This window comes from Aulonocara stuartgranti (assembly GCF_965226115.1).
Source record: "Aulonocara stuartgranti genome assembly, chromosome: 23".
NCBI classification, from domain to species: Eukaryota; Metazoa; Chordata; class Actinopteri; order Cichliformes; family Cichlidae; genus Aulonocara; species Aulonocara stuartgranti.
In genome coordinates this window covers 14,689,880-14,704,300 of record NC_138958.1, presented here as the reverse complement: position 1 = coordinate 14,704,300, position 14,421 = coordinate 14,689,880, and the positions used below count along the sequence as shown (strand labels likewise).

The 14,421-nt window shown below is 39.3% G+C and overlaps 1 protein-coding gene across 1 annotated transcript in view; it reads left to right on the top strand.

Moving 5' to 3' along the window:
* The first annotated feature begins 4,576 nt into the window (after positions 1-4,576).
* LOC309700953 (uncharacterized protein) overlaps positions 4,577-14,421 on the top strand; it is a 129,336-nt gene continuing 119,491 nt past the window's right edge. The window contains exon 1 of the mRNA XM_082524881.1: positions 4,577-4,740. Within this exon, the coding sequence (XP_082381007.1) occupies positions 4,662-4,740 (79 nt within the window). The 5' untranslated portion in view covers positions 4,577-4,661. The remainder of the gene's footprint in view (positions 4,741-14,421) is intronic.

Genomic DNA, 14,421 nt, shown 5'->3' with positions numbered 1-14,421 from the left:
AATCATCCATTCTTTTTTGTTTAATCAACTATACTTAAATATTTCTGCTTCACTTTTTAAATGGGCTTTAAGACTTTTTTTCAGTGTAGTGTATGTAAATATTTCGCATGGCTTACTGAATGTTTTCTTAGCATGTTCATTACAACTGAAAACCTTTCTCTTTGTTAATTCCTTCGCTTGATTTATGTGCATTTAAACAATACATAATAGATGTTGTAATGGATGCGCAGAGACCGCATGCAAGTCTCACTACATGAAAACTTGACAAAATATTGTCAAATTGGAGTAAAATGGAGTTAAAGTGTTTCATTATGCGCTCGGTACATTATGATAAATATGCTCTCACTCTGCTCTGTTAAAAGCCCGGTCCTGATGTGCAGAATAGCTGTATTCTACTCTGTGCTAAGCTACATTTCTTCATTTGACTTTTATTGATGTAGATTTTGCGTGGCATCTACTCTATAACTACTTAAGTTTGAATGTGCCTCGGCCTCCCTTTTATCATTTGATAAATGTTTTTCCTCTGAGTGCACGTCGTGTCTCCTTACAAGAATTCCACAGCTTTTACCAAAAGCCATCGCACCGGGAAGTAATCTAATAATGAATACAACAACAGTTTACACACTGCCTGCCTTTGTACCCGTAATACAAACAATGGATCTGCGAGCATCCAGACCTCCTCTAATGGAGTACCAGAGCAAACACATTCATTTAATCACAGGCCTTTATTTCAAAGCAAACTGGCCAAGCAGCAGAGGATGAGAGGCTAATGACCCATGAGCAATAAGCAAGTGTTAGACTGAATGTAGTCTTGCTAAAAGAAGAAGAAAAAAAAAGCTTTTACGGAATAGCCTATCAATATTTTAAAGCAAAGCCTCTATGGTATCCCCTCTAACTGGATTAGCAGTGTGATGTGTTCTGACAGTATGTTGTTAGTGATACTCCATTTGCTTTGTCTATCATCTGATTTTCCCTTGGTAATCCACAGAGCACCGTTATATTTCATAATTTGTTTTGCTATCAGGGCTGATTTGTAAATGTGCAAATTCTAATTAGCCATAGCTACTGTTTCTAATTTATTAAATATTAAATGATTCCTGTAGTGGAGTCTTTTCTTCACATCCCCCCAGATGAAAGTTTGCGGTATGCAAATTCAATAGCCTTTTAGATGTCAGCAGTTTTTTTTTTTTAAATGTCCCATTTTGCGACTGAAGCCATTTTCCCCTTGTAGTTTGTTTGTCTGTCCACCGCTCCTCTTTAACTTCATATTTATTCATCTCTGATCTCCAGTTCTCGTTGGCTTTTCAATATAAGTTACATACTCTGTCAGACTCCGGCACCACTGCTTTGTTTAACGTCATTCCTCTTAACAGTCTGCTTTGGTCACCTACATAAAAGGGGGCTTTGCATACTCTCTGAAGTTAACTTTGTTCTTTATTATTGCATGGTGTTTTGGAAGTTTGAAACCCTGATTTATTTATTTTTTTTAAATAACAATTGATCCAAAGTTAGACATTTTTAGACACACTTCATGCAGTAGTTGAAATTGTTTGAGAGTGCTCTTAAATTGTATTGAAGATACAGAAATATGGGGCAGGGCAGTGTGATTAAAAGCATCGTGGAAGCTGTAGCACCATGCATTTTGTTTTTGGTCTCATTTAATATGTTCTTTTATGCATAATACCTGGTAGATATAGATTTAAAAGAACATAACTATTGTATTTTATTTCATTTTTGTCATAACAATAAGTTGTAAATTCGGATATACTAGTACATGCCCATGCTATATCGTCACCATCGCAATTTAAAGTTACCGAAAGAAAAATGGGGCAGCATGCTGGCAAGGTGGTTAGCACTGTTGCCTCACAACAAGAAAGTCCCCAGTTCAATTCCACCATCAGGGTCTTTCTGTGTGGAGTTGCATGTTCTCCCCATGTTTTTGTGGGTGCTCCGGTTTCCTCCCACAGTCCAAAAACATGCAGTTAGTGGGTATAGGTTAACTGGAAACACTAAATTGCCCATAGATGTGAGTGTGATTGGTTGTCTATGTGTTAGCCATGCAACAGACTGGCAGCCTGTCCAGTGTGTACCCTGTCTCTTGTCCTAAGACAGCTGGGATCGGCTCCAGCACCTCCCGCTACCCTAAAAGGGATAAGCAGAAGCAAATTGTTGGATGGAAAAGAAAAATGATGCTTTTTTTTCCTTTTTTTTAAAAAGGATTTTCAGTTGTGTAGCTAGTCAACATGATAACACCATAAAATCAGACATAGAACATTCGGGGGCCTAAGATCTACCTCTGTGCCACGTTTGTCTACTTAACTCTTGATTGTGTAGAAGGAGCTTTTGGACAGGAAGAGGTTTTGTCTATTACAGTAAGATTCTTTGATCAGTCGATGGTGTTGAGAGTTGTGCACAAACCGTCAAAGAAATTGCAAACTCTTTTTGGGTAAGTGGTTTGGGTCACTGTTATCCTTGCACCCAGACCAGATGGGAGTGATTTCTTTCAGTATAACAACACTCACATACATAGGTCATGAGGGGTATCATATGTCATGGCCTTCCCTATTACATACCTCTGTGAGGTTTTGCTCCACGTTCAGGACTGTGGCACTCTATGCAACCATCATTAAAACATCAAATGAGTGAATGTGTTTGGGAGGAATGATGTTTGTCCAATTTTTAACAATAGTCTTTGCAAGTGACATTTTATGTGTCACATAAGAGCATTAATAAGTGGGGTGGTTTGTTTGCCCATTAGGAAAAATGTTCTGCAGTTGTGTTTAACATTGTCATGTTGCTGTGTATAGCTAATCTCTGTAAACTATATGTATATGGATATGTAGAATACATTATAGGGACACGATTTCTAATAGGGGAAGCTTTTTTCCAGTGACTACAATACTACAACCCTTCATGTTTCAGCGGGCTTTTGTTGCATGGAGGTAGACAGTGAGTGTGGGGAGCAAAGGAGTAATTGCATTTGCCAAAATGCACTCTTGCAACCATCATGTATTGTCTGATGAGCATTTTATTGGCTTTTAAGAATGGCTTGTGACCACCAGTGGCCAGCCGTTGGCTGTTGGCTAGCCTGGAAGCCCAGTAAAAATTGTTCACTGTCTCCAGATTGAGTTCAGTTCAATTGCATTTATATAGCGCCAATTCACAACACAGTTATCTCAAGGAGCTTGATGTGAGAAGGGAAAGAGCCTACAATATTAGAGGGAGAAAGCAATCCATCAGACGATGACTGTGAGCAGTACTTGGTGGAAGAACAGTCTGGAGGGAAGAGAAGAGAAAAAAGGACGTTATAGAGGCAGGAGGTACAAAACACAAACTGTGGGAGAAAGAAGACAAAGGTTAATGATATGAGGTAGTGACATTTTTAATGAATAGAGGAAAGTGGAGAAGGAATGCATAGTGAATAATGGGAAGTCCCCCAGCTGCCTGAGCCTATAGCAGGGTCACCTGATCTTAAAAATCACATAGCTTTCTATCTCATGAACGCAAACAGGGAGCTGGTTCCACACAAGAGGGACCTGATAGCTCAAGGCTCTGCCTCTCATTCTACTTTTAAAAATTGTAGGAACCACAAGTACGCTTGTGTTCCAAAAGCAAAAGGCTCTATTAGGATAATTGTATACTATCTGGTCTTGTGGTGTTTTAAGTCAACCAAAAGCCAAACTAGAGCCCAGGTCTACTAATGATGGGATGGACTGAGATTACCATGTAGTGCTGGTTAATATAATTACTACTTACTAAAGAAGCAATCAAAAAAATTAGGTTGAAAGTTCACTTTCTTATTTTTATTTATCCGTCCATCCATTTTATGCACTATTTTATAATATATCAGTATATAATGACAATGTAGTTGTCTCTCTGTTGTATTCACTCCTCTTGCTTCTCCGAGGCACCTCTCCTGCTGTTCCCTCTCAGTTTTATGTGATTTGAAATGTTTTTGAATGCCACTTGTATTCAACTGCTAGACATTAATTGAACACCCACTTATCCCAAGTGAACTTCACACTAATTAAGTTTTAAGAAACACATCCATCAAGCTATTGAGGCAGTTAATTTACTATTGCGGTGGGAATCTGATGCATATATTTCACATCACTCTGTGTGGAGTTCTTAGGCTGGAATGAAGGTTTCTAAAATATATAGTTACTCACTTGCATGTTGTGGATATAAAAGCGACGTTAAAACATGTCGAAGAGATGCATTTTCAGAGAATTGTTGCCACACAATTTGACGCACTTGGAGTAAAATCTTTATAAGCATTCATTTAAATTTTCTCTTGTGTTGTTGGGTTTTTTTTTCTCAATGTTTTCCCTGCCAGATACCACAGCATGGACTTTAAATATAGACACAGCAGCTAGCAGCCAAGCCAAAATTTTACAAGTCATTACCACATTTTCTACCTTTCCTAACTATAGCCCCCCTTTATTTTAGCTCCTCGCTGTCTCTGTTCTGCCTTCTCCTTTGCATAATAAACCTCCACCCAATTTGTCATGAAATCCCTCATTTGCTGGATACTCAGAAAGGCAGATTATGCTTATTTTTCATTTGGACAGTGGGAGATGGAGCCAGGTGTTTGGCAGCAGCAGAGTGTTCAGGTGTAACTGTGCCGGTGACGGGACATGACGAACAGCCGCAGATGAAGGATGAGGCGTGGAGGATTTTTGGGAAGAGCGGCACCCCACGACCTGCTCCCTCAAGAATACCCCCACCGATGGAGAGGAGGTAAAACTTTCTTTTCAGTCACTTCTTGCTAGAATCAGCTCCTCTTTCTTAATTAGCCAGTTAACGCCATATTGGAAATCCAGCTGTTAATCTGGGAGAACAGAGAGGTGATTCTGCTTTGCTCAACAAGATTAATTTATGCCTCCTCAGACGTCAGTGGTCTGATCCATAACAAGTCCATTAAATCAGTCGCCTCTGGTTATTGTTATATTAAAAGTGACCAGCAGTGGCATTAAAGCTTTTGTATTAGGGCTTTCAGGATTGTCACTTCTATTATTAGCACTGAATCATAGAGCTCGATTACATACAATGCAGCTCTGTAGCCCAGTGAGTCAGTCCATCATAAATCAGAATTGTACATGGGTGGTTTAGTTAAAACTTGCTTTACCTGCAGCACCCCGTAGGAGTGCATTGAGCGAAATGAACACCTGAAATCATATTTGTTCTAGAAATATATATTGTAGATCAGAGTAATATAACAATAACAACAGATGCAGGATTTTTCCTGCATTCAAACAATTTGGCACCCCAAAGACATTTTAGCCTTCCACTGAAAGGAAAATCACCAGGATTGTGTAGAAACTCATGGTGCCCAATATGAGAACGTTGTAGTACGAGCTGGGAGTGTGTACAAAAATGGCTGTAATTCCTGAACAGTTAATGTGATGTTTTTGTTGCACTGTTTGAATTGAAGCAGAAAGTCTGCAATTCAAAGACATCTTGATTGCTTGATTGAAAAATTGTGTACCTGACAGTCTCTTAATAACTCATTCAGGCTAAAAAAAAAAAAGCTAGCTGATGCACTCAAACAGTATGGTCCTGATAGCCTTGCAAAAAAGCCTTGATGAGCATTTTTGCCATTGCAATCTTAGTGAAACCAATCAGACAATGAAACCGCACACTCATTGGCTAACAACTTGCTAGTCACAAGTCTCTAGTCAGTGAACATGCTCTGAGCAGCCCTCCTGTCTGGCTCTTAGAATAACCAAAATCAAAAAATGGGTTTCATGTTTTATTCAGTTTGAGCCAAAATGAATGACCGAGCCCATAAATTCTGAGCCCAGGAAAGTGTTTACATGTCATTTTCCTAAAGACTTCTGTAGCATTGGAAATCTTTCTACAACCACAGTTATTGCCCATTGCTTGCCATAAAAAACTTCGGTGTTCAGTTTCTTTTTCAGACCCAGAAACTACAACCATCTTTTATAATGCCTTGCCAAAAGTCAAAAGGTGCATCTCCGCCTACCAAGATGGATGTAAATCAGCCTCTTGTCAAAGCAGGCAAACAAATTAGCACGTTTAAAGTAATTTAATATGATTAGAGTACCGTTTTTTTATGTCTTGACATTTTGTTTATGCTAGCAAAGCTAGCTGATCGGGTGCATTCCACAAACTAGGGCAGAATAAGTTAATAAAAAATTCCACCACCCTCTTTGTATTGAAGCTTTCAGCTTAAACTGCTTCAGGTACACTCTGCGATCACTCACTTCATTACGTATACCTTGGGGATAGTGTTTTGGACAGCCTTTTGCCTCAGTTCTTCATGACATAGATTCAACTTGTGCTGGAATCAGAAATTTTGGTCCAAAGCGGAGCTTTGCGGCATGGTGAATTATCCTGCATGAAACAGCCATGAGATGATGTGGTCACTGTGGTAATAAAGGGATATAGTCATCAACAATAATAATAACACAGCTGCTGCAGATAAATCAGTGCTGTGAGAGGAAAAGTTCTGTATTGTAGTTTAGTGTTAAAAGTGCTTTATGAATGTGTGATATACTTAAACACTTTAAACAGTAAAACTATAAAAGAGCTTCTATAATAATTAAATGTTGCCTATTTAAAGGTGTTGCCTGCCTCTCACCCTAAGACAGCTGGGATAGGCTCCAGCCCCCCCGAGACCCTGAAAAGAAATAGTGGAAGAGAATGGATGGATGGATGAATAGAGTTAAGCTGCTAAGAATCTATAATTATTACCGATACTCATTTATGAAACAGAAAAAAAAAGCTAAACAGAACTTTAGACCCTCCTACTATCTGTGCACAGAGGTCTGAGGGATCTTCCAGGAACACTGAAGCTATTTTCCAAAGACTTGATTCGTCAGTAGGCAGTGATTTCATACTTACTGATCTCTAATCTCGAACATAATAGCAGGTTACGACATCACTGGATTTACAGACTGTTCTCTATAAATCCTGGAGACAGTTGTGTGGAAAAATCAGCAGTTTCCAAAATACTCCATGTCACGTTCACGTTCCCCATTCTGATGTCCGGTTTGAACTTTAACTTTGATCATGTGTACATGTCTAACTGCACTGAGTTGCTGATGTGATTGGCTAATATTTGTGTTAGTGTTCATCAGGTATACCTAATAAAGTGGCAGAAATTCATCTCATTGTCCAGTGATATGAATTGTTAAGAGAAGTGCATATTTTATAAAAGCTTATAGCACTTAATTAGGCTTGAACTGTGATAGATTTTGCTGTATACACACTCTTTTAGGATAATGATCCCAAACAGCAGTGGTTACCCCATTACAGACTTCCATCAACACCACCCGTCATGTTCCTAATCAAATGTTTTAAAGTGGATGCTATTTAACACAATTAATCACATAAAAGTGGATACTGTTAATAGTCACCGTGTGCTTGGCACTAATTGCATTCTCAATTGCAACATGTGTTATTAAAATTTTACAACGGCATTATCTCGATGGAGCCGGCTAATTGTTGCTCAGGTTTATGTGTCCTAATCTAATCGAAGAAATAACTATTTTTTTCTATCACTCTGCTAGAAAAGGCAAGAAGTACCCTGTGGCATTTGAGCACCAAAGCTTACGAATCAGGTTAGGAAGGAGAACATCAATGGCCACTTTTCCTTTAAGTGTCTTTTAGAGCCATGAGCAAAAGCTCCAAGCACTGTGTTAAGCATACTTCATTGTACAGCCTTATTAGTACAGTCAGAAGGCTCATTACCATTTGCAGAACAAAACCAAGATCAAGACGATAATGTTTGCAGTCCACCGGCCTTTTGTTTGTGTACTGATTAGTTTACATATTTTAATTAAGTAGGACATTTAGCAAAGTAAGTAAAGCAGACAATAAAAGCTGTGCTGCAGTGTGTTAATATACCAATTTGTATTTAGCTGGCAAGCCGTCCTCTCTGAGGGGAGCAGCTTTGAGCATGTCTGTATTTCCTGCCATGTTTGACATTAAAATCCATGGGTTTGACTTTTCCTAGTGAGTTAATTTTGTGGCACATCTGTAGCCATGCCTGCAAGCCAGCTCGTCTTAGCACACAGACTCTATCATGTAAGCCCCCGAATTGAAATATCCTCTGCTTGAAATATTGACTTTAATATCTCATTTGAAAAATTCCTGTAACCTTTTGATGTTAAATCCATACTCAATTTTGCAGAATGTTATAGGAATATGCAGAAAGGGATAGGAAGCATTATTGTGTTTTCTCCTGGAGAGAAATTACATTTTATGGCTGTAACACCAACCTCCCCTGTGTTCTTTTTAGTCCGTGAGGGGGGGAAAAAAGACGAGGCCATTAAGGCAAAATGAAAAGAGCTATTGATTGGGCTCTTATGCCTTTTCTATTTGCCTCATTTCCTAAATGCATGATAATAAGGGCTCAGCCACTGAAACTAACAATACTCCTTAATGAATCGAACTCTAAAGAATTAGCCTAAGTTTGCATAATGATTCACAGATGTTTCCATCAATGGATGATATGCTTTTGGTTCGTTGTTTTGTGCATTCGTGTTCCATTTACCCAATACATGCTCATCTCCTTATAGCATTATAATGCAATCAAGACATTATTTGATGATTTCTGTTTGGGAAAAATGCATCACTTGTCATCAGAGATGTCTGGGATGACTTTTGTAAAAGCTATCATATTAGAGTAATATTAGTGTTGATGGATTGGAGCTAATAATAGTCAAATAGGGAACATTAAGTTATAACAAGTGCAGAAAACCATGCTTTTAGCTAATGGAGTTGTGCTTTTAATAGAGAGATGGGCATAAAAGCATCACAAAGGGGAAGAGTGAGAAATAAAAAGACACACCATTATTAAATCCATAGTTTGCCAATAGTAATATCCAGTACATACAAATATTGGATTCCCAAACCTTTTTACCCAGCTTCCTGAGGTCCATTAGTAGAGTGAGTAGAGTGACTTTGAGTCAGGACATCAGCCTGCAAAAAGGTAAAGGATATTTAGTCTGTACAATAGTAGATTCAGTTCTGTTTGCACCCCTCAACCTTTTTTAAGAAATATGTTAATTTAAAAAAAAAATAAACTTTTTACAGCTGCACAGAAAAAAACAAATCTGATCTTCTTTGCCAAACTATGCTATTGCAAACTATGTTTTGATGGCGATCGTGGCTCAAGAGTTAGGAGTTCCCCTTGTAATTGGAAGATTGCCGGTCCAAGCCCCGGCTCGGACAGTCCCGGTCGTTGTGTCCTTGGGCAAGACACTTCACCCGTTACCTACTGGTGGCCCGGTGGCGCCAGTGTCCGGCAGCCTCACCTCTGTCAGTGTGCCCCAGGGTGGCTGTGGCTACAATGTAGCTTGGCATCACCAGTGTGTGAATGGGTGGATGACTGGATGTGTAAAGCGCTTTGGGGTCCTTAGGGACTAGTAAAGCGCTATACAAATACAGGCCATTTAAAACATGTCCATATACAGATATGGTACTTTTGCACCGTTTGATCACATTGCATAACAACATTTTTAGGCAGTGCATCAGTGAAGTCTTGATGGAAGCCTGTACTACTTCTTCAGAAATTACTTGTGCTGTGTGTGCATGTTGATTCGCACAGCATGTTTCAATCAGGCTACTTATGTGGCCATAATAAAAAGGAGAAAGGTCATGTTCCTGTATAGAAATATGTTGTGCTTGTCATGAGTCTTTCAGTTTAATACTGTGGATGTTGGGCTTAGTTTGGCTTTGTTTTGTTTTTTCTTATTGCAGTGCATTAACAGTTACACTAACAAAAACCCAGTGAAACTCTGTGGGATATTTCTGTCTCATTCCTTTACTGTGGAATGTCACAAAGATTGCAAACTCAGCTCCTGTGATGCTATAGCAAGTGTAATTTAGCTTGATTCATAATAGTGGAAAGACAACCTTTAGTCAACAAGAGTTAAAGCCAAATCCATGATTTTCTCCAGGTCCATAAGTATTCATGTTAAATAATCTCAATATTTTCCTAATAATTATCAAGATCAAGAAGCCTTACTTTGGACAGATACCTGGAATTTATTTAGTATAAAACTGGCCCAGGTTTTTCCTAGTTTATGATTATTTTTGGCGACAACACAAGCATGCCAAATTGCTATAAGTTTTCCTTATCAGCAACGTTTGCTGCAACTCCGATGCTATGCAAGTTATTTTCCTCTGGGCAAATTACATGTTATGTGTCCAAGCAGCATATCTAAGCATGAAAGCAAAGCGAGGTTATCTCAACCTTCACTCCTTTAATCCAAAATACAGTAACGGGGTTTAGTAGGATGTTGTCGCGTCTCCACAGAATTGTATCGTCTAATTTGCTCTGGCTGTTGGCTTTGCATTACCTCAGGCTACATATTTGCATAATGAGCATTTGGAGTTGGAGTGTTGCATTGTTGAGTGAAGTGCACAGAGGTGAGGCCAACATCGCTTTTGTAAGGCTTTTATTGAGATAGGACAGTGGAGAGAAGGCAATAGCCTGACCGCATATAGGTCACTTCCTAAACCTGATGAACTTTACGGTGCCCTCCTTGGATATCATTTTTAAAAGAGGGGGGCACTCAAAAGAGCACAAATAGGGAACATAATCTCCTGGTTTTGTTTTACAGACTACATTTTTAAGATCTTCTGGCATGACAGAAAACAAAAAAACATTTTTTTATTGAAGTAGTTGCTCATTCTGTTTTTGCTAATTAAATTTCCACTTAATTAGGGAGAACTAAATTAGGTTTGGCCTTTCACTATGATGATTCAATTACTCATTCCTTGCAGGTCAACATAAGTTTTAGGCCACCAAGTAGACTAACAATTTATTTCACTTTAACAATTTTTAAATGCATAAACAAACAAATGAAAAAATAAAAGGAGAAATACATTTTTGTTTGCAGTGTTTTATAGGGTTGCAATGGTACTCCAGTTATTGCTCGGAAGTTAAATGAACTTTAAGGATCTTCAGAAGCCTCGCTTGTTAGCTGCAAACCTTTACTGTTGTGCTGTGTTGATATAATCTAAGAAAGATTGTGGGAGGCAGGCAGAAACAAACAAATGAAGGAAAGAATCAGAGTTGAATCTGGGATGACAGACTGATGTAAGTGGAATGTAAATATAGCACTTGTCCATTCTACTCAAGCACCCAAAGCACTTTATACAACAGCCTTGTTTACCCATTCACACCAGTTCATACACGCGCATTAGACAGCAGCTCGGGGTTCACTATCTTACCCAAGGATGCTTTGCCATGCAGACTGGAGCCTCAGGGATCGAATCGCCAACAGACCCCGACCTTCTTCTTACCTACCTACTGAGCTACAGCCACCCCATGATGTCTGACCACTTTCAGGTGGGAGTCCTTCTCATGAGTGAAAACCATGAATCAGACAGTAGTTTGTGTTTATTAATTAATCCTTGGCCTTTGTATTAAAACTCCATGGCCACAGTGTCATCCCTGGTGAAATACCGGGCAGGAATGCCATTCAGCTCTCAAGACATTGTCTTTGTGGTTAAGCATGCGTTGCTTCTAAGTGAAATGTATCACTCTAACAGTTTATAAACAGGCTTGAGGAAACTGGTGCCAGCTGTAAGGTTGCTAATAGTGTGCTGATTACAGTGCTTTGCTTGCTACAGCAGCTTCGTATCAGGGCAGTTTACCCTGCAGCTCTCTTTCGCTGTCTCAGCTCAACTCCATCCTCTATCTGGGGACAGTCACCTGCAGAGGGGCAGATGGTCTCATTTCTCCCACTGGGATAGTCTCTCTCACGTGCGGCAGTGTTGCGGTGCTTTCTTTTGCGAAATCTTGCTTAGAACAAATAATTTAACTTACAGTTTTGATGGATTCCCTGGACTGTGTATCACCTGTGAAAATGGACTTGGAAGCAGTTGGTGCAAGGGCTGACCTATTTTGGCAAGCATAAAAAATAGGCTGTTGGTCAAGTCAGCTAATGTTGTAGGTATGTCCCACAAAATACTGCATGCCAGCAACATGACCTGCAAGTATATCCATCTCAGAGAGAGCGTATGTTCCCCAGCAGTAAAGAAGCACTCTGCTGTGATATTGTTTTTCAGCTTCCTGTCTGCACCACGGTATTTGTTTTATTAGGCTGGTATTTGTTGCCTGTGACCTCTTTATGCTTATATTTGATTTAGAATTGCATTGCTTTAATAATTTAACATACAGTGAAGTGCGGAGATTTATTGTTATTTTGTTTTTCACAAACACTAACCGCTGTTACAGTGTTGTGGACTGGCCTGGGACCAGCTCATTTTACTCTGACCGGGTCACTCATGCCCACAACTGTTAATTGTTGTTTGTGTGTTTCCCAGTGTTTAGTGTGTTAATGCAGTATTTCTGTTCAACACATCACTTTCATGTGAAAGTTCATATTAAACTTTTTTGGGATCTAAAAAAACACAAAATCTACATTTCGTCAACGTTTCATTCCCTTAAATTTTTCTAATTTTTAAATAAATAACACATGAAAAGAATATGTTCTTGTAACGTGTATTATTATTTTCACCAGATCTCTACAGTGAATGGAGTTAATGGGAAGATAACAAAGAAGCATGCTTCTGTGCTATCTGCTATCTTCTTTCCTCATGAATGTTTTCACATCTCTTTTGAATTCATCCTTTCAAAGAAAAAAAAAAAAACACGTTGATATAAATTTATCTTGATTTTTGACCTGAGCAAAATAAAATTTTAACCCTAATAAGTTCATTCACTCATTTTCTTCTGCTTATCCAATCCTGGTTTCATGGTGGGGTTGGAGTCTATCCTAGTTGCTATCCGGTCCTAAGTCTGACGTCATTAGCCATTTCCAGGTCCAAACTCCGCTTCAGGTGCCAAAGTCAAACAAACACTGCGGAGTTCAAAACTATTTCAACTAGTAAAAAAATTCCTTCTTGTTGTGCAGTGACAACCCATCAGATGGAATTATTTCCTAAAGTCAGAAATGAAGAAGAAACTGCTGTTTGAGGGCAGCTGGAATTGTTGAACTGAACTTTTAGAATGGGACAGGTGAAAGGAGATGTCTTGGAGAAAAGTGTGCAAAACTGAAGGACTTAATTGCAAGTTTTCAAAATCTGTTTCTGTAACTTGATTTTAGCTATTGGTTGTGCTCCTCCTCGGGCTGATGGCCATCAAGGGCAAATATTTGTGTTTCCGGTGTGACTGAAATTATGTTAGTAACACTAGGTGAAATTTTGCTTCATGTTTGTTGCAAATGCACCTTTACACACCTCATTTCAGAAATGGCTTAAAGCTTAATAGTTTACCTCATCATTCCTAGTTTCTCTAGATCCAGACACAAAAATAATCCCCCCTCTTTTGCAAGCTGGACAAGAACAGGAGACACAAACCCTCACATATTTTTGTGAAATCAAAATTCTTGATTAAAATATGATTTTGGTCTACATGCACTGGCCAATTTGCCTTGCATGGGTCTCAACGCCTCATTAATATTGCATGATCTTGTTAGTGTCTACTTTTCCCCTCTGCACCACCCCCTCCAACCTCATCAGTTGCAGAAACTGGAGGGTACATCTGAAAGTCAGCTTGCATCTCCTGCTTTTACTAGACTTGCCGACACGGGATAGGCTCATATCCATCCAAGGATTATCCTCCACTGTCTTCCTTCCTTCCAAAAAAAAAAGAAGAAAATACATATATGGAAGTGTCAAAGAAATGAGATTAGTTCCTGCGTCTTTCCTCTCTGTGGTGGAAAAATACATTTTATGTGTGATTTTCCCCCAAATAAGCCGGGGGTACAGATGAGTAGCTTCTTGACACCTATGAATGAGGACCTTGCTGCATTAAGGCAATGACAGAAGGAGGAGCAATTGCAGGTTTCAAAGAGCACTGGAATGAGTCTCCGTCATCTGTGTTATGGGCTCAACACCCAGTCACTTGATCACGGGTTACCCTCGTCACTATAGATGGAGGCGTTCGTTTAAAACATTTCCCACTGAGCTGTTGTCGATGTAAAAAGCTTCTCTCCCATTACAGCAGGCAGTGAGGGGAGCAGCATCTAAATGACCGCACGGAGGCCAGGGGATGAGGCTACAGAAGAGCAGGAGGAGAGGAAAAACAGGTGGAGTGCTGGGAGAACAAGGTCAATACTTGAAGTGGAATAATGAAAAGAACTAACATCAGTGTTATTAAATAACATCTGCTGAACAGTTTCAAATACACAGTGACTGCTGGAGCCTTTTAAAGTACCCTGGGCATTACCCTGAACATCAGTATGCATCTGTGTGAGTTATTATCAGTGCCTAGCCAATCATCTGGCTAAGATAACTTGTATTTCTTCAAATAAGATTAAGCTGAAAGCTCCAATCTATAGCTATAAATTGCAGTTGTTAGCATTGGGTGCAGACTTACAACATTTGGCAGGATCCTGTGGTTCATGGGCAATTAATTAGTTTTACACTTCAGCCAGT